The sequence below is a fragment of the Rhinolophus sinicus genome, linkage group LG12, assembly GCF_036562045.2.
Source record: "Rhinolophus sinicus isolate RSC01 linkage group LG12, ASM3656204v1, whole genome shotgun sequence".
NCBI classification, from domain to species: Eukaryota; Metazoa; Chordata; class Mammalia; order Chiroptera; family Rhinolophidae; genus Rhinolophus; species Rhinolophus sinicus.
This window is the reverse complement of record NC_133761.1, coordinates 1,784,527-1,806,107: the sequence shown is the minus strand read 5'-3', so window position 1 is coordinate 1,806,107 and position 21,581 is coordinate 1,784,527. Positions and strand designations below refer to the sequence as shown.

Below are 21,581 nucleotides of genomic sequence, written 5' to 3'. Positions count from 1 at the left end.
GCAGCGCTGAGGGTCAGCAGCTGAGCTCCGGGGCGTGTCTTCTCCATCTCGAGATCCCGGCGGGTAGAACAGGTGCCTGCCAGGGTGGAAACCGCAGCCTGTTCCCAACAGCCCTGCTTCCAGGTCACAGCCGGGCACCGCCTTGGAAAGTGGCTTCCCTCCCTGGCAGTGTCTCCATTTATAGAGAAGGCCACGGGCCCCAGAGAGGGCAAGCGCTGGCTGCAAATCACACAGGGAGTCAGGGCAGCTGGTGAAGCCCTGATGGTGCAGTTCTGGCCACAGAGGCTGCCTCTCCCCTGCTGGCCGGCTCCTTCAGGAAGCCTTCCCTGACCATCTGATCCCCCAGATCTGCCTTCGGCAGTGTCTGCTCTGCTGGTTTATTCCATTCGGAAGCTTTCCTCCTGCTGTTCCCCATCCCAGCAATGGGCACTCAGGAGGCAGTAGAGGGAGGGGCTGGTAATTCGGGAGCTGCCCGAAGGCGGAAGGTGCTGCCAAGGAGTAGTGAGCAAGCTGGGGTGTGCAAACTGGAGATGAGACGGCGTAGGTGACCTTTGAGGTTCCTCTGGACCTCAGGGGCTGAGATCCCGTGATGGGTTCTGGGCATTTCCCAGATCTGGACCTCTGCCCAGAACGTTGGGTCATTTGTTCCTTCCACAAACAAGTGGGGGGCCAGCTTGGTGCCAGGCGCTGGGCAGCGTGGGATGGACAACCTCTACGCCCCTCCTTCTGGACATGCCTTCTTGGGGGCTGGGCCACTCCCCTTTCGGAAGGGCATGTGGCTGAAGGGAGAGGAGAGAGGGCAGGAATGGGGGAAGGGAGGCAGCGGCGCCTGATCAGTGAGGGGGCTGGACCCTCGGTACTGCCAGGTGCAGGGGTGGCAGGGCTCTGGGAGGGTTTCCTGGGGGGTGGGTGAGGGCTTGGCCTGCTTGGGTCTCCCCTCCCGGCAGTGTGTGGACTTGGGCTTGCTCTGGTAGGATTCCAGGAACAGCTCCTGCCCTGATAAAAATAGGCTTCTCTGAAGGGCTTGACACTGTGCCAACTGCAGCAGGTGCCCCCCCCCCCCCGGCCTGGCCAGAGTGGATACCCCAGGCGAGGAGCATGAGGATGCTGGGGCCCAGGTCTGCAGCCTGAGCAGCAGGGTGGGCTCTGCCTTGGGTACAAGCTCACTGAGCTTGATGGGACCTTTCACCTGGACGGACGAGCACCAGCTGATCGTAGAAGCAGCTCGCCCCAGAGGTGCTTGTCTCCCAGAGGGCCAGAGCCAGGGTAAACGGGGTCCCTGCAGGTCAGCGAAACTCACCCCCAACTGCGTTCTCCTGCTTCCTGACTGTGTGACTGGGTCAAGTCCTGAACTGCATCTCTGAACTGCTGTGTTGTATCCATACAAGGTGGCTGGCGTGTCCTGTTCATGATATGCAGTGTCTGGCACAGAGCCCGAGGGCACAGAACCGCAGTAAGCAGTAGACGGGAGATTGTGGGGCACTGCGTGCCTAGAGCTCTCAGGGAGATGCTGCTGGAATCGGGGAACGAAGAGCACTGGAGGGGGAGTGCAGTGGTGGCCAAGGCCTGGGTGCTGGGTGGTGACACAAGGGCAGGGGCCCTTGCCTGGGGCTTATGGCACTGGCTCCTTGAGCTGGCAGGCCCCCTGGCTTGGTCGGGGCGTGTCTGTGGGTGGGGCTTATGGCACTGGCCCCTTGAGCTGGCAGCCCCCTGGCTAGGTCCAGGAGTGTCTGTGGGTGGGGCTGCTTCGGGGCACCCTGTGCAGGTGTCCCGTCTTTACCTCTTCTGCCTGCTCACCTGCTTGAGGGTGGAAGGGTGAGAGGGTCACAGGCATGGCTCTCTTGAGGGTGTGGGGAGAGCCCTGGAGATGGCTGTATTCTCTACCAGGCCCGGGGCCAGCTCCCCTGGCTGCCCCTGGGGTGTTGACCGCTGATTGCAGGGGTCAGGCTGGCTGTCTGGGAGCTGGGCTCAGAGCAGGGTTCCCAGCGAGGAGAGGCCTCCAGGGACCCTCTGTGCCGGGGGGGTCTTCCGACCCTGCTTCTCCACTTCCGAGGGTTTCCAGGCTGGTAGGGCAGGTACAGCGTGACTGTGATATCAGTTCACTATTGGGGCTCAGTCAGGGGCGCATTGGTGTTCCAGACACGGTGCTCCCTGGAGGCAAAGCCAGGACCTTGGGGAGGGCTTTGCTTGGGAATGTCACTGGAGCTCCTGCTGGGGTGGGGCATCTGCAGAGCCTGGAGGCTGAGCCTGGAGGCTGAGCGGATGTGGTGACAGCTTCCTGGGTGAATCCCACCTTCCCGCGGAACCACGTGTGGGCTCCCAGTCCCAGCGCCTCGGGTTCCTCACCTGCACACTGGGGGTGGGGGAGGGTAACGGCAGCTCCCTTCCCCGGGTGCTGCGAGGATTCGTGAGGGACGGCAGCGTCTGGCACACAGCAGGTGCTGAGGAAGTGGAGGGGTTCTCAGACCGAGGACGGAGTCTGAGCAGACCGACTTCAGGGCTGGGCAAGGCCCGGGACCCTCGCCTTGGGGCTGTCAGCCTCGTTAGCCCACCTGGGCCACGGGCACCTTCCTTTCCACGTTCACAGTGGGAACTCTCCGTCCAGGCCTTGACCTGTGCTCAGGGTCCCCTGGGAGCACGTTTCTCCTCCCGCAGCCCAGAGCCCCCGTGCAGCCCCCTTGCTGTGGGGCCCTTCCCGTGCGATGCGGCCATGGGAGCCCCAGCAGGTTCCAGGGCAGCGCGCACACGGGTGCGAGGGAGGCGGTGCGCCGGCCCCCAGGGGCCCCGCCCCGAGCGGTCAGCGAGCGGCCCTCCCCTTGTATTTCCCCTTCCTCCGCGGCGCTTCCTCCGCGCTCGTTCCTCCACCGCCCCTTTGTTTGCCGGGCGCGCGGGCCCACGGTTATATTTAGGCGGCAGGTGTGGCAGCCACAACAAGTCGGGTCGCCTGCCGGTCACCGGCCACCCCGCCCACGTGATGCCCGGGCGCTATAAATAGCTCTCGGCCGCGGGGCCGGCAGAGCATCCGCGGACAGCCGGCGTCCGGCGCTCTGGGTCTCCCAGCCTCGGTCGGGTCTGGCTCCGTGCGATTGGAGGCGGCGGCGGGACGTCTGCGCGCGCCGGTGAGCAGGGCGACGCAGAGTGGGCGGGGGGCGTGCCGGGAGGACCCCAGCCCCGCCCCAGGGAGGTGGCCGCACCTCTCGGAATCAGCCCGCACGCGCCCCAGGCGCACCCATCACGGGGCCAGGCGGCCCCCACCTGAGCCCACCCGGGCCCAGCCCTGCCCGTTATGCTCCCGTGAGCCCGCCTTTCCTCTCCTGGGACCCCACGGAGCCCTAATTCTCTAGCCTCCCCCCATTCGCACCGAGTTCTAGGTCTGGAGGGGCTGGCCCTCTCGGAAACCCTCTGGATTTAAAGTCTTGCTAGCTCCATAGCCATCTGTGACCAGAGGTGAGGGCAGTAGCCTCCCTGAACCTCAGTTTCCTCCTCGGTAAATCCGTCTTGAGCTTGAGAAACCCCGAGCAGGGAGCACTAGGAAGGTCCTGTATCTCTTCCTGGTCTGTTTGCTCATGTACAGACGGGGCCGGTGAGGAGGCCTCCCCTGCTGGGTCTCTAAGGGGCGGTTGTTCTGGACATGGTAGACGGCTCAGTGCCCATGGATGGGAGGGGGCCAGCTGAGGTCCTAGGAGGGCGGATGTAGGCCAGTGGCAGGAAAGCCAGAGGGAGGGGCATTGGGCTCCTGGCAAGGGGGCTGGGCATGGGGGTGGTGGCTGGTGGACTTGGGTCAGCCCTGCCTGGAGACCCTGCTCAGTGACCTCACTGAGGAGGTGGTTAGGAGGGAGGGCCATAAGGCCAGGTTGAGTCACCTGGGGCACCGGGGGTCAGGAAGTGTGGGAATCATTGTTTGCTCCCACCTGAAGCTGGGAGACCTAGACTGCAGAGACAGCGGGATGTGTGGCAAGACCCCATCCTGGGCAGTGACCTTGGACCAACCTTGGCCCAGACCCCTGACCCCATTCTAGTCTGGGCCCTGACCCCTGAGCCCAGCCAGTCTAACCCTTGACCCCACTGACAAATGACAACTTCAGGCTCAAGTGGGCAGTAGTGTGGGGTGGCTCTGGGCCCCTCCCTGCCCAGCAACCTTCTGCCCTGAGGACCTGTCCAGGGATACTGGGCAGCAGAGCCATGCCATCTGTTGTTGCCCACAGGGTCTCCCCAGGTGCTCAGCGGCTGTGGGTGGCGAGGTGGTGGTGAGCCCCACACGGGGAGGCCTGGAGTCCTGTGGCTTCCTTGGGCCTTTTTTCTGTTTGCTTTCTGGTAAACACACACACGTGCACACGGGGACATCCTGTTGTCCCAGGAGGCACAGGTGTTTGTGTGCTGGCTGTCGGGGTGCCCAAAGCTGCCTTTCCTGACCTGCGCTCCCAGCAGAAGCTGGCTTTCGGACGGCGCAGGCTGGGCAGCTGAAGCAGGACAGGATTCCTTCTCTCAGCCTTCATCCTCCTCCGGGGGCAACACTCCCATTTAACCCTCCTGGGACCGTGGCAAGGGGAGGGGTGTGAGATGTGGTGCCTGCCCTGAGCCCAGGAGCGGCGGTTGAGCTGGCCCCTCGGTGTCTGGGGGTCCCAGGTCTTGGGTCCTTCCTGTATCCAGGTTGAGGCTGTAGGGCAACAGCCTGTCCGGCAGGCAGCTGGACAGCGGGCTGCAGGGCTGGGGGCAAAGGTAAGAGGTGGTGGGTTGGGACGTGGAGAACCTTGCCAGGTGAGCAGATAGGAGTGCCGGTGGTGGGGCTTGTGTCTAGTCCAGTGGCTGGAGGGGGCATCTTGTTTGGCCCCTCATTGTGCAGATGGGGAAACTGAGGCCAGTGACATGCCCAAGGTCTCCCAGCCTGTGCGGGTGGGAGTGAGGCTGGTGCTGCTGCGGCCTCTGGCCTGGGACCTTTCGGGCCAGAGGGGGAGAGACAGGTGTGGAGGTGCTTGATGGCTGCCTTGGTGGCCCGGCAGTGTCACTCCCAGGGGCCCTGTCACAGTGTGACCCCACTCCTGGCCACCTGAGCTGTCACTGCCTTGGCATGTGCCTGGCGGCGGGCCCTTTGGCTGTTGTGGTCTGTCCTGGTTCTCTGAGCTCCCGGCTTGTTTACCCTGTGCCTGGCAGCCCTGTGGCAAATGGTGGAGACAGCGGGTTGGGGTGGAGGCTGACCGGAAACAGAGGTTCCCACAGAGCTCCTGGGAGACGTTTACTGTGGTTCACGGTTGTGAGTGGGGCCTTCCTCCCTCACCCACTGTGCCCGGCACCTCGGCCTCCATGCCTGAGCCCCTTTCTCTGAGGACAGGCCGCCCCAGAATTACCTGGGCTCAGAGTTCCGCAGAGGACAGGGGGACTCTCCTGGGGTGCAGGTGGGGTATCTGCTGATCACAGGAGGGGTCGGGCTTAGGGTGCTAAGCCTCTGTTACCACAGACCGCCTGGACTTCCGTGTGTTGGGGTTCAGCTCTATCCTAGGATGTGTGTGTGTGTGTGAGACCCTAAAATCCTCCCTCTGTGCCTCTCCACTCCGTCCTGGTCGCTGTCTGGTCACTTCAGGGCCCTGGGTCAGCCTTGGAAGGAGCTGTCCTTCCTGTGCTCCCACATGGGGAAACTGAGGCCTAAGGAGAGTTGCTCCCTTGGCACACTCCCGCAGCAGGGCCCCGGGAAAGCATTGCCGTGACAGTGGGGGTCGGGCAGGAGGCAGGGGCTCTTGGTGAGCCCTGTTCTGTTCATTTCCTTCTGCCCTCCGCCCCTAGACGTTGCCTGCTGCTGACCGGCCTGGGACCCATGGAGAGGGCCTGGAGGGGCAGCTCGGAGTGCTGCCGCGCCCAGCATTGCCACTGCACCTGCTGCCGGGCCTGCTGCTAAGGAGGGTGCCGCGCCTCTGGCCCTCACCATTGCCCTCACCCGCCGATGGCCTCTGCCGCCCAGCCTGGGGCCGCCTGAGCCCCCTGCGTCCTGCCAGGACTCGCCGTACCCCAATGGGGTAACGTGACAGAGGCCCTTGCACGAGTCGCCTGCCTGCCCGCCTCGGCTGCCGCCTGTGACTCCCTTGCCAAGGCGGCCCTCTTGGTTCAGTTCAAGTTCATTTTGTTTGTTTGTTTTTGTTTTGCTTTTTTTTTGTTTTTTGGGGTTTGGGGACTGCCTTTGAGCGAAGGGGGCTGTCCGCCCATCCCTCGATGCAGAGAGTGTGTCCCCGGCGACAGACACCGTGCTGACAGTGCTTAGTGCGGCCACGACGGCCAGATTTACTCTGGGCTTTTTAAGGTTTTCTTTGTTGAATTTTTTGGTTGTTATTTTTATTTTTGAACCCTTCTAATTATTCGTCTCAGAGGCAGGAGCTTGGACGGGCCCATTTGACTTCTGGGGGACTGTGTCTTCCTTTTTTTTTTTTAATTAGAGTTGGGTTTTATTTTTTAACCATCCACACACCAGGCAGCGTCCTCCCCCCTCCCAAGTATTTGCACAATATTTGTGCGGGGTGTGGGGGCAGGTTTTTTAAAAGCATTTCCTCTCTTGGACAAGCACAGGGATCCCGTTCTCCTTTTATCTGGGGGGCTTGGGGGCTCCTGCCGTCCGTGTCCCCAGCGCCGTCGCGGGGAGCAGCCATGGCACGCATGAACCGGCCGGCCCCCGTGGAGGTCAGCTACAAGAATATGCGTTTCCTCATCACACACAACCCCACCAACGCCACCCTCAGCACCTTCATCCAGGTGAGTGGGCCGGCAGGAGTCCAGCCAGCCTGGCCACGCTACCCTCAGCCTCCCGAGAGATTTGTAGCTGTCATCCCAAGTTCTGGGTGGGCAAAAATGTCACCCTGGTTACAGGATCCCTGAAGGGGGGGACATAAGAATGTCCTGGGGAGCTCGGGGGTGAGGACTGTTGGGGGATTAGCTGGGGTCGCTGGGGGCTGACATGTGGACAGGTGGACTCCACGCTACGTGGGGAGAGGCCGGTTCAGAGCTAGGATGAGCAGTAGGCATTGCCCCGAGTCCTTTGCTGGCTGTTTGGCCTCTGCAGAGGCTGAGCAGGAAGGAGGAGGGAGAGGCCCCCTAGGGGAGGAACGGCTGCTGAAACAGGCTGGAGGCAGGTGGGGAGCGGGCATGGAGGCCAGCACCACGGCCAGCTCCATGGCCAGCTGCTACCTGCAGGAAGCCCAAGGGATCTTGGGGGAAGCCACAGGTTAGAACAGGCTTCAGGGCACAGATATCCTTATGAGGAGGAGCTGGGCAAGGGTCTGAGCTGGCCACGGCAGAGGGTGGCTGCTATACCCTGGAGAGTAAGCAGGCAGATGTGTGCTGCTCGTGGCCCCAGCAGATACGACCAGATGTGTCTGCAGAGCCTGCAGCTCGCCTCATGGCTTGGTAGAAGCCTGGCCTCTGCAGAGCTTCTTGCTATGCAGAGCCTGCAACTGTGTGTAGGGCCATTTGTGGCCTCAGCACCTCAGCCCCTTGTTTCTCCGATGTGCAGTAAGCCCCTGTAGGAGCTTGTTATAATTAAACAGGGACCGAGCCATGAGAGGACCTTGAAAACTGAAGAGAGAGGCAGTGGGCACTCTGCCGTCAGGGGACCTGGATCCTGGACACTAAGCCAGGTGTCCTCCAGAAGAGGGTTTATCCCCCTCACAGCTGAGACCCTTGAGATAATAGCAGGATCTGGGAAGAGATGGAGCACAGCACTCAGCGTGTGACCAGGGTCGAGTCAGCCTGTGACGAGAATCAGGGCTCGGCGTGTGACCAGGGTCAGGGATCGGCGTGTGACCAGGGTCAGGGCTCAGCGTGTGACCAGGGTCAGGGATCAGCGTGTGACCAGGGTCAGGGCTCAGCCTGTGACCAGGGTCAGAGCTCAGCCTGTGACCAGGGTCAGGGCTCAGCCTGTGACCAGAATCAGGGCTCAGCCTGTGACCAGGGTCAGGGCTCAGCCTGTGACCAGGATCAGGGCTCAGCCTGTGACCGGGGTCAGGGCTCAGCCTGTGACCGGGATCAGGGCTCAGCCTGTGACCGGGATCAGGGCTCAGCCTGTGACCGGGATCAGGGCTCAGCCTGTGACCGGGATCAGGGCTCAGCCTGTGACCGGGATCAGGGCTCAGCATGTGACCGGGTTCAGGGCTCAGCCTGTGACCAGGATCAGGGCTCAGCGTGTGACCAGGGTCAGGGCTCAGCCTGTGATGGGGATCAGGGCTCAGCCTGTGATGAGGATCAGGGATCAGTGTGTGACCAGGGTCAGGGATCAGTGTGTGACCAGGGTCAGGGCTAAGTGCATGACTAGGGTCAGGGCTCAGATGTGGATTGGGTGGCAGCGCCCTCTGCTGAAGGCACTGAGGGGTCTTGGTGCCCCCACAGTCTCAGAACGCTGCACCCCCTCCTGCTCCTGAATTCTCAGAGTAGCTCTGCTCTGCCCTCATTGTGTACGGTGTCGGTGTCACATGACAAGCGAGGTCCAGCAGCTGATTCCTCACCACTCCCAAAATAGCTGCTCGGAGCAGGTGGGGTGGGAGCAGCCCCTGCACGTGGCTGGTGGAGGGGACCCCCCTCCACGTTGGGTATAAATATCCTGGGCCTGGCTGCAAACTACCCTGACCTTTCCCTGGTAGCCTGGGGTTTTCCCGCTGGTGTGCAGGGCCTGGCTCCCTTCTGCTGCCACCTCAGCACGTGCCCGCTCTCCCTACTCTGAGGTCCTCTTTCCCACTGAGATCTGCCCCTCCCAGACTGAAGGCCACAGTGTGGGGTCTGGACAGACATGTGACTTGGCTGGACCATTCATGCTCCGGCTGGAAGGGCTGCTCAGAGCTGGGGTCACGCTGGGCCCACGTGTAGGCTGGTGGTGTCCTGTCTGTGCCTGGGGACTCAGGAGCTCTGTCTGGAAAATGGGGTCTTCCTGGGTCCTGAGCACTCATGAAGAGGGAGGTGAAGTGCTGGGTGGGCCAAGGCACAGCTGCCCCAGAAGCATCAGGAAAGTCTTTGCCTCTGGCAAGTGATGGAGCCCGAAAGTCCCCCACTGGCGGTTCCTGCTCTGCCTCGGTCTTTCTGTCTTTAGTGGGGCACAGCCCTGCCCGGTGGACCCTGGTCAGGGGGTCCCCACCCCTGTGCCCTGCAGCCCCAGCCCAGCCCCACCTTCTCCCTCCTCCCTCCCTGCCAGGACCTGAAGAAGTACGGGGCCACCACTGTGGTGCGAGTGTGTGAAGTGACCTACGACAAGGCCCCACTGGAGAAGGATGGCATCACCGTCGTGGTGAGGGCTGGTGGTGCTGGTGGCTGCGCTGCTGCCACGGGGGGAGGGGCTCTCGGCCTGCAGCGTGCTGTGCGGCAGGCATGCGTGGCCTTGTTTGTGCCGGGGTCTTGTCTGTGTTTGGACACATCTCGAGGAGGCCCAGGCATTGGGCCGTGTTACCTGGAGGGAGTCACCTGCTCCCTGCATGGCCTCCTTCCACCTCTAGAGCGGGTGTGCTTGTCCCAGGCTAGCCTGGCCCAGGAGGTGGGACCACATGCTGTGCTCACTGGCACAGCCCCGGCTTACGCAGCCAGGCCCTTGCGCGTGCCAGGGCTGGCAGATACCACGGCTTCTCAGCTGCAGTGCAGTCTCCCCGTGTGGCTCTTTTGTGGGGAAACTGAGGCTGGGCTCCTTGGCTGTCTGAGGCCACAGCCAGACGGCCGCAGACCTGGGACTGCTTGATCAGCGGCCCTTTAGTAATCACACCTCCTCCAGGGGTGCTTCCCCATCAAGGGGCTGGGGCTCGGACCCCAGCAGCCCTGCCTGGTGGGGACGACACGGCCTTGCTCTGAGGATGGCTTGAGACTCCATGGCCACTTAAGGTCTATGAGTGAGTGCAGGGCAGAGAAGGGCCCTGGGCGGCTCCAGGCTGGCTCCTCTGGGTCTGGGCCTGTCTCCAGGGCCTCATGTCTGTCCCTTGCTGCCTGTGTCTGGGGCCCTGTCGCTGGGCAGCAGGTGCTGTGGAGAAGGTGGGGCCGGTGCAGCTGGTGGGTCCCTGGGGCGGCTGTGGGGAGGAACCTGTGGGCCTGTTTCCTTGGCCCCTGGCCCTGGGGACCTGTGTCCAAGTGGAAGGTGGGTGGCTGTGCTGCCATGTCCCTGTTGGAGGGTCTCTTGGGGCCTCCCCAGCGCAGGGCTGCCCCGACTCCGGCTGGAGGCACAAAGGGTGCCCAGGCGTCCCCACCCAGCTCTCTTGAGCCTCAGCCACCTCTGCGCCAGAGGACCGTTAGCCACTCCTTTCCGTGCAAGGCCCTTGTCATTGGCAGGTGTCACTGTTGATAACTTCTGCTTGGCCTTTTGGAGTGGCAGAAGAAGTCGGAGTTTCAGACGCAGACAGGCCTGGCCTGGATCCACCTGTGGGCCCAGGTCCTCACCTCTAAAGTGTGGGTGCTTGGAAGAACTTGAGATAAAAACATATGCAGCGCCCCTTAGCATAGCGAGTCGGTGGCTTCCCTTCCCACCACAGCAGCGGGAAGGATCTGGGTTAGATGTAAGGCAGCCGGCAGAGCAGACTCATCCAGGTGTCACCATACCTGGAGACGGGGTGTGGATGCGATGGCCCTGGTCGGCCCATGCAGATCACCCCTGGGGCCAATGACATGGATTCTGCAGCAGTCCCTTCTGCCTGCGTGAATCTGCTTCACCAGGGCTTAAGTGTCTCCGTCCTCACGCAGTGCCCTGGGCTGGGCCCTTCCCCGAGGGCTCTCCTCATCCCCCCCAGGGCGCTGGGTGGGGTGTGGAGGTGGGCATCACAGCTGGTTTTCAAAATCAAATTAACCACTGGGAACCTCTGGAAAGGTCCCAGCTGTAACTGACTGTGTCACAGACCGAAGGGCCTCGCCCTGCAGCACTTTCTTCTCTCCTTCCCTGTCCCTGGGCCGGGCCTGCTCTGTGTGGCCCTGCTGAAGGCTGGGGACACAGAGAGGTACTGTGCCAGCTACGACCAGACCCCTAGGGCCTGCTGACCCAGGACCTCTCAGGCTGCTGAGGGTCAGCCTGTGAGCCCCGAGTCACAGTGGGCTGATGGAGAGGAGGGTTCCCAAAAGAAAGGACAGCATGCTCAGGAAGGCGTCCTGGAGAAGGGACAGCTGAAGTGAGAGAGGATGACCAGCGGCTCACCCCTCTCGTGCCCAGCCAGCTTTCTGCCCCGGTGCCTGCTGCCCCTCACCCTGGTGGGCTCTTGGCACCCTCTGTGCTTCTCAGAGTGCCCTGTGCTGTGGGGCTCTGCCTGTCCCCCCACCTTCGGCTCGGGGTCCTCACGGTCGGCTTCCCTCTGCAGGACTGGCCGTTTGACGATGGGGCGCCCCCACCTGGCAAGGTAGTGGAGGACTGGCTGAGTCTGCTGAAGGCCAAGTTCTGTGATGACCCTGGCAGCTGCGTGGCTGTGCACTGCGTGGCCGGCCTGGGACGGTGAGTCGGGGCGGGGGGCGGGGGGCTTGCTGGCACTTGGGGATCTTGTGGCCCGACTTGCTCTCGGATGTGGGTGCTGAGCCCACATCACACATGACCTCCTTCCAGAGGGTACCCACGTGGGCTTCCACAGCCTCGCAGGGAGGAAGTCCTTCCTGAGGTCTGACCCCCACTCCCTCCTGCTGTGATTGCAACTTTGTCCCTGCACTATAGCAGGATTTGCTGCCAGGCCCCACCCTCCCCAGACACAAAGACCCCACCCCCACCAAACAGCCTGGGTTTCACTAAAATGATCCCGGTTTGCAGAGGGAAGACTGGCCAAGTGGGTTTGATAGCCCAGTGTCAAGTTCTTATTTGGGGCCAGACCTGAGCCCAGCAGAGTTTGCCTGGCGCACCTGAGGTCACAAAGCAGGGCTAGGAGGGAACTAGATTTGGACCCAGGTGGTGGAGCTGAGGTCCGAGCCTAAGGCCTCTACAGGGGAGCGAAGGGTTCTGGGACGGTCCAAGTGGCCTCTGGTGACGGGTGAAGGCGTAGGCCCTGCGTCTTCAGCAGGTGGCCTGTCAGGGGAGGGGTGGGGGTGCAGAGGCTTGGATGACCCTGCTGTCTGTCCCCAGGGCTCCGGTGCTTGTGGCACTGGCTCTCATCGAGAGTGGGATGAAGTATGAAGACGCCATCCAGTTCATCCGACAGTGAGTGGCCGGCCGGCGGGCGGGCGGGTGGGTGGGTGGGATGGGCGAGCAGACAGTTGATGAGCTCCTGGGGGGTCTGGGTTTAAGGGCACTGCCCACCCTGCAGCAGCCCAGCATCCTGCCAGCAGGCCCTAGGGTGTCCTCTGAGGTGTCCCCCAGTGCCATGTGCCCTCTCGGCCCTGAGTGAGGACTGCTCCCAGGGGTGAAGAGTGTAGCGAGGGGACACTATGGTGAAGGCCGGGCTGGTCCCCCCTCCAGGGCCTGTTCCCTCAGCTCGAGGCCGTGTGATTCAGGACAGGCTGTGCTGTGCTGCAGTAAGAAGCAGGCCCCAACCCCAGCGCCTGACAACCACACAGGCGTGTGCTGTCATGTCACCTGTCCGTGGGGGCAGCCCCATTTCCAGCTTTGCCAGAGAGCCCTTGTGGAGCTGCACAATGGCTCTTGAAGCTTTGCCGGGCAGACGTCTGTCTGTTCTGCTCACACTTCAAGTCCATGCGCACACCTGAGGTCGTGGGCAGGGAACGGATGCCCTCCAGCAGGGCTTGGTGGGTAGCCCTAGGTGCCCCCTCATCCCGAGGCCCTCCCCGTCCCTCGCTGCCCTCCCTTCCTCTCAGACAGCAGGTATACCCAGCCGTACCTTGGTGGTCCTCTAGGACCCCTGGCCTGGGGATGGGGTGGGGCCTTGGAAGGGTGGGGACTGTGGGACTAAGGAGATTAGGGAGTCGGCCTGAGGAAGTGATAGCCAGGTGGATTGAAGGCCATCAATGAGGACAGCAGGTGACCGGGAAGGGTGAGCCTGGCAGTGCCAACAGCTCAGCAAGGCCCGGAGGTAGGATGGGCTCTGGTGACCACGAGGCCCTGCTTCAGCCCTGCGGGACTCTTGGGCCTCTAGCTCCCTGGGGCAGGGCAGGTGGCCACGCCTGGGTCCTGCCTGACCCCACCCTGTCCCATTTCCCCAGAAAGCGGCGTGGAGCCATCAACAGTAAGCAGCTCACCTACCTGGAAAAATACCGGCCCAAACAGAGACTGCGGTTCAAAGACCCGCACACGCACAAGACCAAATGCTGTGTCATGTAGCTCAGGACGTCAGCTGCCGGGGCCGTCGGGCCTCCATCTCGCCTTTTTCTCCAGCACCTCCGTGCACCTGCCTCCAGGGGTCCACTCCACCCACCGCCCTCTGCTGTCGCCGTCTCCCTGTGTCTGCCCGCGTCGGCCTCTTTTTAGACCCATCCTTCCCTTTGTCCCATGCCCTGGGTCTCTGTCTCTGTGTCCTCTGTGTGTCTCTCTGAGGCTTAGTCGGGGGCCTGTCCCTGGCCTTGTGCCATCACCTTCTCTGTACCACCCCAGCAGCTCCCCTCTCTGGCCCATTTGTTGGGGGGAGGAGGCAGGTGTACTTTTTAACCACTAGGCCCAACCCATCCTCTGCGGCCCCTCCTCCTGACCTGTTCTCAGCTCCTTAAATGATTCTGTCTGGGGGCGGTGGTGGGTCCAAGAAGGGTGAATCTCATGCCCGGGGCACAATTAAGGCATTTGCTGAGAACTCATGTCCCCTGGGGCAACTGTCCCCCTCCTGGGCTCGTTCTGCTAGTACTTGATGGGCCCTGGATGGCTTGGGTGGGCTGTGCCTTGCTAATGGCCCTGGGCAGGTGGCCACTAGGCACACAGGCTGTGTCTCTGTCCCCGGCTCGCTGTGGCTGGCCTGGCCGTGAACTGTCACACTGGTACCCTTCATGGGACAGCTCCCGTGTGCCTGGCTAGGTAGCAATTGCCCCCCACCCCCCCAACACACTGGCAGACGCAGCTTCTCTGAGTCTCAGTTTCCCTGAGCGTCTTGTCCAGTCACTGTTGGCTCCAGGGACCCATCAGGTCCAGGCCCACCCAGCTCCGAGCTTTGACTGAGCCAGACTTTCTGGAGGGAGACTGGACTGGAGGACAACAAGGAGGTGGCCTGCCGCCCCCGCCCAGGGGCAGCTGACGGGTGAGACTGGGGAAGCCCCCCTTTAAGGGGAGGTGGCTCCTACCCAGACCGCACCCACTCGGCTGACCACGGGGACCCTCCTCCCCGGCCCCTTGGTCCCAAAGGAGCACAACCCCCTAGCCAGGGGTTAGAGTAGAGGATCGGTGGGTGCCCGTGGAGGTCAGGGGACAAGATGGGGACCTGCAAAGAGGCACAGTCACCTCCTCCTCCTCTGGGCTCCTGGGTGGAGAAGGGGCTGCCAGCCTCTCCCAAGTGGTTACTTCCTCCGTCTCCCAAACATGTCTGAGGATGCAAGTAAGTGTGCATGGTCCACGGAGCTCGCTGTTTGTTTAACCCACCATCCCAGTGTGGGGCTCCCCGCTGCCAGCCCTGTGCGTCCCTGCCCCCAGGGCTCACAGTCTGTGGGGTGGGGTGACAGGTTAAGAGTTTGTCTAGTGTAAGGGGGGGACGCCCAGCCTTAGGAGGGGCTGAGGGCGGGTGACACATAGGCTGGTCCTCGAAGAATGGGGCGGTGTGGAGGTCCTGAGGTGGGTGAGGGTGGAGAGATGCTCCAGGGGGAGGAATGGCTTGATTGAAGTGCGGTGGGGTCAGTGTGGGCACCGGAGAGAAAAGGCAGGTGAGCAGGCTGGTGGGGTCAGTGTGGGCACCGGAGAGAAAAGGCAGGTGAGCAGGCTGGGCTGGAGCACGCTGTTGGAGGGGCGGCCAGCTGGTCTGGTCCCAAGGGTGACAGCCTGAGGATGAGGCCAGGGAAGGGCCCATTTCACATATGTGAAAACTAAGACTGAGAGGAGGAAGGACCGGCTAAAGGTCAGGTGTGTCGTCAGGTGGCTGCTAGGGAATTGGGGACCCTGCCAGGAAGAGACCTACTCTGGGCTCAGCCCTCTGAGAGGCCTTGGGAGGAAGGTCTTACTACCCATTTTACAGATGGAACAGCTGAGGCCGCACAGCTCATCCAGGTGGGCCAGGCCCCACTGGGTAGGTCTGACTCTGGGCCCAGGTTGGTTCTGATGCCAACCCAGGTGCCAGCCCTGACTGGACTCAGGAGGATAGAGGTGAGGGTGGAGGGAGACATCGGGGACCCCAGGTTGAGGGAGACGTGCCAAGGGATTCCTTCCTCGTTGTCAGCTGCTCAGCGACTACAGACCTCTGAGCTGGAGACTGGGGGGAGTGCCTTGGTGAATGGCTCCATTCAACTGTGAGCTCCAGGGCAAACGCTGCCCCCCTGCTGTGCCCTCTCAGCACCCAGGACAGTGGCAGGCGGTGACTTGGGTTCCAGTCAACGCAGTGCACCTGACCTCCGTGAGTGGAGGGTTTGTCATTTGCAGGGCCTCAGACAGATTTTACCTGCCCCATATCCCAGGCCTGTCCCTGTGCCCTAGTCCCACCAGTGTCTCCTGGGCTGACTTCGGTCCCCTGGGGGCCCATGGGAGAGTGGGCAGGGAGGCGACAGTTATGATAATTCTTTGTTGAATCTAGATCTTTCTTTCAAATGGAAAAATGTTATGCAAACAAGCTGTATGCAGACAGGGCAGGACTGACCAAGCGGTGGGCACAGGGGAAGCAGAGGGTGAGAGAGGATGGCTGGGGGTCACTGGGGTCTGGCTGCCAACTCCTGAAGGAAGGAGAACTGCTTGGTGGCGAATTCCCGGATGCCAGCCTCCTGGTCTTTTTTGAGAGCTTCGAAAGCTTCAGGAGAGGAGGGACCAGTGAGTCAGAGGTGACCCCACGGCCCGACCCAGGCAGAAGAGGGGGGCATGCTCCCTGGGAGCAGCCCCTTCATTCCAGCCTGGGGTGGGGTGGAGGTGGCAGGACGGCTGAGGCCCTACCTCCTCCCCCTTCCAGGCCGTGGGGGGGATTCCTGTCCCCAGCCCCACCCCCTCATGACCCTCACGCTTGGAACCCCCCCACGGCCTCACTTTATTGGAGCCTCAAGCGGAGTGGGGAGCCCCCTCTCACAGGTGCCCGAAGTGGGGTGGGAGGGTGTGTGCGGGGCTGGGGTGGTCGGGGCTGCTTACTGCACAGCAGCAGCTTTGTGTCTGCGTCATTCACTGTCTGGGACACGGCCCGGGGGTGGTAGCAGATGGTGTAACCTGTGCAGAAGGAGGCACAGACGGATGGAGAAGCACGCTGGCCAGTGGATGGGGCCGTGTCTTCTTTGAGGGTCTCAGGCCCACTGTGCCCTTCCAAGGCCCCCCTCCCACCACCTCCCTTCTCTTGCCAGTGGGCCCTGCGCTCCAGATGCAGACGTGTGGCAGGCATAGGTGGCTGGGCCAGAGCCCGGGAGGGGCAGGGGCTCAGGCGGGGCAGCTCTGGGGGCACCCCCGAACCCGCCAGCCCCGGTCACCTATGAAGAGCGCTGCCCAGGTCTTGATGTGGCAATGGGGGCTGTGCAGGTAGCTGAGAGCCTGCGCCAAGTGGATGCTGAACTTCTCCTGGCTGTGGGTCATCTGGTTGGGGGACAGTGTGCCTGTCACTCACTCGTCACTGTGGCTGGTAGACCAGCTCCCCCGCCCTGCCTCCGCTGCCCAGGTGCAGCCCAGTGTCCCCGGCCACGCCCCCAGGCCCCTCACCAGGCAGGTCCAGAGGAAGTGGCGGGCACTGAGGCCCCTCTCCCAGGCCAGCGAGCAGAAGAGGGTGTGCCGCAGCGGCCAATGGAGCAGCACCGCACAGCGGTAGAAGGTGAACTTGGCCTGCTGCAGGGCGGCAGGGGAGGGGTCTCTGAGCCGAGGACCACCCGTGGGGCTGGTGCAGCAACCCAGCTCCTTCCCACTGCGGACTGACCGCCTTTTGCCTGACTCTCCTTCCCTGTTGCTCTCTATCTAACCCACCCTCAGCTCCTACTTATTGGCCTGTGGGGAAGCCTTGCCGCCTGGGCTGCAGCACTGGCTGAACTGAAGGCAGCTCTCCGGTTTGTTTTAGAACTGGCCGCTTAATGTCCATCTCCCCGATGGCCAGAGCCCTGGAAAGGCTGAGCAGTGTCTTAGTGGTCGGGGAATGGCTCACAGGTTGGCACAAAGTAGGGCCGGCACACAGTAGGACTTGATCCACATTTCTTTAGGTTTAATGAACAACCTGAGACCCCACCATGTGCCAGTGCTGGGGCCACAGCAGTGAGCAGAACAGACTAGGTTCTGCCCACACAGATGGCACAGCTGCATGTGCGCATGTGTGTGTGCGTGTGTGTGCATGGGGAGGGCAGATGATTGTGTGCTTGTTTGTGTGTGCACACGCACATGGCGAGGCAGACCGCGGAGAGGGAAGCAAATGCAGGAGCGAAACCCGCTGCCCTAGGGGCACCCATCACCCTGAGGCAGCCCTACTGCTGTCTGCAGACCCCCAGCCTCCTGACTTCCCCGCCACCTGTGGGACCCACGGAGGCAAAGGCCCGTCAGCAGGCACTGACCGTGACGACGGCTGGACAGCGGTCCTTCAGGTGCAGGAGCAGGGGCACCATGCTCTGGTACACCTGGGTTCGCAGGCTACTTGGTTCCCTGCCTGCCATCGCTGCTACCAGGTCCCCAAACAGTGCCATGGCTGCTGCCCGTATCCTGTCACGCTCCTGCAAGACAGGGGGCTCAGAACCGCAGCCAAACCTTCCTGGGGGTCCCCACCTCCACCTAATTTGGGAACCCGTGCCCCTTTGTGGGGATGGGGCTCAGGTCCTCAGCAGGACCCTTTCACCCAGGCTCAGGGCTCCCAGGGTAGTGTTGTGCCTCCCCCCTCAGACAGGGCTCCCAGGCTGCGTCCCAGGCCATCCTCAAGGACCTAAAATCATCACTCCATCACACTCAAAATCACACCCGACAACTCAAGTGTCACATGTGCAGTTGGGGCTGGGACTTAGCCCCTGATTTTCCAGGGAAGGGAGAACAGTCCTTGTAATGGTCACTCAGACCATCAGGAAGGGCTGGAGACTGACTGCTGGTGCTGACAGCCCCGTGGAGAAGGGCTGTGTGACACCTGGTGTCCACGCATCTGCCCCGCCCACCTGTGCGGGCACACATGCCGGTAGCGCCCGGACGTCCATCTCCCACCCTAGTATAAGGGTGGCTGGGGTCCTGCTTGCCTTTGAGGAAGGGGGCCCCAGGATGGGCACGAGGAGGGGGTGCCCTGCCTGGCCCAGGGCACACTCACGTCATCGAAGAAGGAGCGGGCGTTGATGGCGATGCTGAGGCTCTGGACCCCCACTCCGCAGGCGCCCAGGCGGTGCAGCACGTCGGACACGGTGCCCATGATGTGCTCCACCACCGGCTCGCTGTTCTGGAAGAAGGCGTTGAGGAAGGGCGGCAGCTGTCCATGGAGCAGGCTTCCCTGGGGGTGGCAGGGGCGGTGGGACGAGGGCTCCAGGACCTCGCTCCCAGCCTGCGTGTGGCCTGGGCACCTGCACTGCCCCCGAATACCTGCCCAGCACTGTCTCCCCACCCCGCTGGGGTCCCCACAGCGGGACCTGTGCCTCTAGCCCTGGTCTGCATGCCAGGAGCTGTGTGCCCTGGACAGGGCTCGCCTCTCAGCCCCTTGGGTCCTCGGGGGTCCAGGCAGTATTAACCCCATGCTACTTGGCTCCTGAGTCCTTCCTTCTCCTGTCCCCATGCTGGCCAGAGGACCCGTCGCCAAGCCTGGAGACCACCCCTCCATTCCTCCACCCCACCCTGCCTTTGCCCCCATTCCTGGCCCCTTCATGGCTTAGAGGGGACCTGGGGGGCTGGATGAGACAAGGGCAGTCAGCCGTCACCCGCTGAACTCAACGGTTGCTCGCATCACAGGTTGCTGGGGACACCAGTGGCAGCTTCAGGCCTGCTGGGTTGCAGTGACCATTTTCCATTTTTATACCACTTGATAAAAAACGGAATTGATTTTGGCCAATTCTGTCTGTTCCACTTGCTTGCAGTGCGTTCCTGAATTGTTTAGATGAACTGTGGGAAATCAGTGTGTCGGCCAGTGGATGGTTCCTGCCGTCCGGACCCTTCTCAGTGACTTGCGTGCAAACCAGGGCGACTTTTTACAGTTTTTAAACAAGTTTTAGGCAAGTTCGTTGGCTTCCTAAGCTCTGATTGGTTTTACATTAAATTTGTTTTCAGCAAGTGAATCATGTAGCAACAACAAACACTTTCGGAGCACCTACTGGGCGCAGCCAGCAGTGGACAGGGCCACAGGATGGAATTCTAATGGGAAGGGCCAGAAACTAAACTAAACACGCACAGCATGGTGTGTGTCAGAGGGTGACAAGTGACAAGAGGGAAGATAAAGCAGGAGGGGCGGTGGGGGTGGGACAGGCCAGCGCAGAGGTGGCAGTGGGGGCTGTTGTAAAACTTTAAGATCAGAAAAGATGTCACTGAGAAGGTGACAGCTGAGCGAGCTCTTGCAGAGGTGCCGGAAGAGCATTGCAGCAGCGGGAGCCGTGCGGACAAACGCCTGGGGAGCAGCACACCTGCCGTTTGTGGGCACAGGAGGCTGATCACTCGTCACAGGTGCCCACTGGCTCGGGGGGGAAGGGGGGAGAATCACTGAGGAGGAGAAAGGAACCAGGGAGGGGGTTGCAATGGTCGGGTGGGGCGGATGCTGGTGCCTTCAGTGGGGGCAGCTGTGAAGTGGGAGAAGGGGTCGGGTGCTGGGTGTCCTGTGGGATTTGTTGGTTGACTGGACAACCCCATGTATGGGGCTGAAGCAGCTGGAGGGGGAGTCGCATCGACAGAGATGGGGGCTGCAGGGGAAGCCTGTTTCAGGGCACAGAGTTCAGTCTGAGATGCGGCAAAGATCCGAGCAGGTAGGTAATCGAGGCTGGAGTTCAGGTCCAGGCGGGGATACAGATTTGGGAGCAATCGGGCAATAGGTGGCACTTGAAGCTTGGAGGAGACCACCAAGGGGAAGAGGAATGGGGAAGGGGCCCAGGGGGTGATGGAGCACCAGAGGCCAGCAACAGGAAGGGACACCTGTGCTGACGAGCAGGCACTCACCTTCAAGTGGTGAGGTGTCCTGAGGCCAAGTGGACGGAAAGGTCACCCAGGCACGTGGGCTGGGCAGTCTAATAAGATGAGCGGAGTGACCACTGGGGGAGGTCACAGGTGAGCTGGACAAGAGTGGTTTCAGGTCGGTGGCAGGGGTGAGGCTGCTCACGGGAGGCTGGGTGCCTCACTTGATAGCTACATTTGCTCCGTTTTCCACTGAATATTTCATTCATACACACGCATTACGCTGATAGCATCGTCAAGAAAAAAAGCACAATTTCCAGCAAGGACAAAAAAGGCTGGGAGGCCTGTGGGGACGGAGTCCCAGAAAGCAGTTTTCAGGTTCTCGGCCTCACGTGGAAAGGTGCTGGCTCAGGTACTAGATGGCCATCAGCTGTGACTGGTTGGCCATCAGCTGTAACCTGTTAGCCATTAGCCACTGATATAACTGCCGTGGCTGAGCTAGCAAGTGCAGACTGCAGTTAGCAAGTGGGGTTAGCAAGTGTGGCTGGCGGATTGCGGATTGTGTGGATCCTACTTCCTGTGTCTTGCCCGGCCGCCAGCAAGACTGGGGTGCAGGAAGACCCCTTGTTGGGGTACTGGCAGATGTTTGCTTTTGTGTCTCCAACCCAGCTGTCAGGGAGACGATAGTGGTATGACTCCCCCATCCATGGCTCTGTTGGTGTCCTTTTCGGCCTCCCCATATCCTGCGTTCTGATGTGGGGAGCGGGAGCTGAGTCCCCGCATGACAAGGCCATTCTTGAAAATCGCGTCCAGATTTTCAGTGTGATTTTCACATGACAATGGGAAACCAAGACTTTGGACTAGGTGTGCAGACCCCTTCTCTCGAGGAGAGTGGCAGGACCACACTGGACACCGTTGGGTCCATGCCCAGCTGCCCCTTGTTCCTTGTAAGACGATGCCTGCTGCAGTGGGCACAGGGGTGCCCAGAAAGAGATGGGTCTCAGCCTCCGTGGAGCTGCGGATGACCCTTGGCCAACGGCACTGGAGCAGAAGTGAGGACAAGTTGTGGGGGTGCCCTTGAAGGCTGGAGTGGACTGCTAGTGGCCCCTGAAGGTGAGGGCAGCACGCTGGGTAGAGGGCAACAGAGGAGGGGCTGTTCCCCAAGACCACTAGGCAGGGCGGCCATGCGGCTGGGACAGGAGCTACTTCTGTCTTGTTTGAGCCCAGGTCGGTTTGGGTCCTGCCTGTAGCTGCACTCTGGCCTCCTCATACGCTCACTGTGACCCAGTTTGTGCGGTGTGTTTGACGGTGGACAGAAGTGGCTTTGAAGCTGTGCACCAGTCAGTGAGGGGCACAGTCCTGGGGGCCGTGTTTTTCTGGGTGCCAGCAGAGGGTGCCTCTCTGGTGTCTGGGGCAGTGACCGTGGACCCTCCCTCAGCTCCAGGTCCTGCTCCCTGCCATTCGGTTCTGCCTGTCCTGTGCCCACGGCGGCAGGCCTCCCTGGCTGGCTCTGCCTGTCCCCCCACCCCCCCACTGGATGCCATCTCCCCCAGCCTAGCACGTGAGGCAGGCACTGTCCCCACAC

The 21,581-nt window shown here is 61.9% G+C and overlaps 2 protein-coding genes across 6 annotated transcripts in view; one reads left to right on the top strand and one right to left on the bottom strand.

Annotated features, from left to right (window-relative positions):
• The first annotated feature begins 1,083 nt into the window (after positions 1-1,083).
• Positions 1,084-13,590, top strand: PTP4A3 (protein tyrosine phosphatase 4A3). Of its 5 annotated transcripts, XM_074316361.1 has the most exons (7): positions 1,135-1,285; positions 1,389-1,453; positions 5,779-6,735; positions 9,161-9,253; positions 11,289-11,419; positions 12,035-12,109; positions 13,069-13,590. In XM_074316361.1, exons 3-7 carry the CDS (start codon positions 6,631-6,633, stop codon positions 13,184-13,186), a joined length of 522 nt encoding a protein of 173 aa, XP_074172462.1. In that variant the 5' UTR covers positions 1,135-1,285; positions 1,389-1,453; positions 5,779-6,630; the 3' UTR covers positions 13,187-13,590. The 5 variants fall into 5 exon arrangements, with proteins under 5 accessions (XP_074172463.1, XP_019580251.1, XP_074172462.1 ...); XM_074316362.1 differs by lacking the exon at positions 1,389-1,453 and having other exon boundaries at positions 1,084-1,236; XM_019724692.2 differs by having other exon boundaries at positions 1,085-1,453.
• Positions 13,591-15,675: 2,085 nt separating this feature from the next.
• Positions 15,676-21,581, bottom strand: part of LOC109434701 (maestro heat-like repeat family member 5) — a 46,639-nt gene continuing 40,733 nt past the window's right edge. Inside the window, exons 25-30 of the mRNA XM_074316417.1 lie at positions 18,222-18,398; positions 17,491-17,646; positions 16,658-16,780; positions 16,432-16,534; positions 16,103-16,177; positions 15,676-15,773 (exon numbers count right to left, since the gene is read on the bottom strand). Coding sequence (XP_074172518.1) covers positions 15,676-15,773; positions 16,103-16,177; positions 16,432-16,534; positions 16,658-16,780; positions 17,491-17,646; positions 18,222-18,398 — 732 coding nt within the window. The remainder of the gene's footprint in view (positions 15,774-16,102; positions 16,178-16,431; positions 16,535-16,657; positions 16,781-17,490; positions 17,647-18,221; positions 18,399-21,581) is intronic.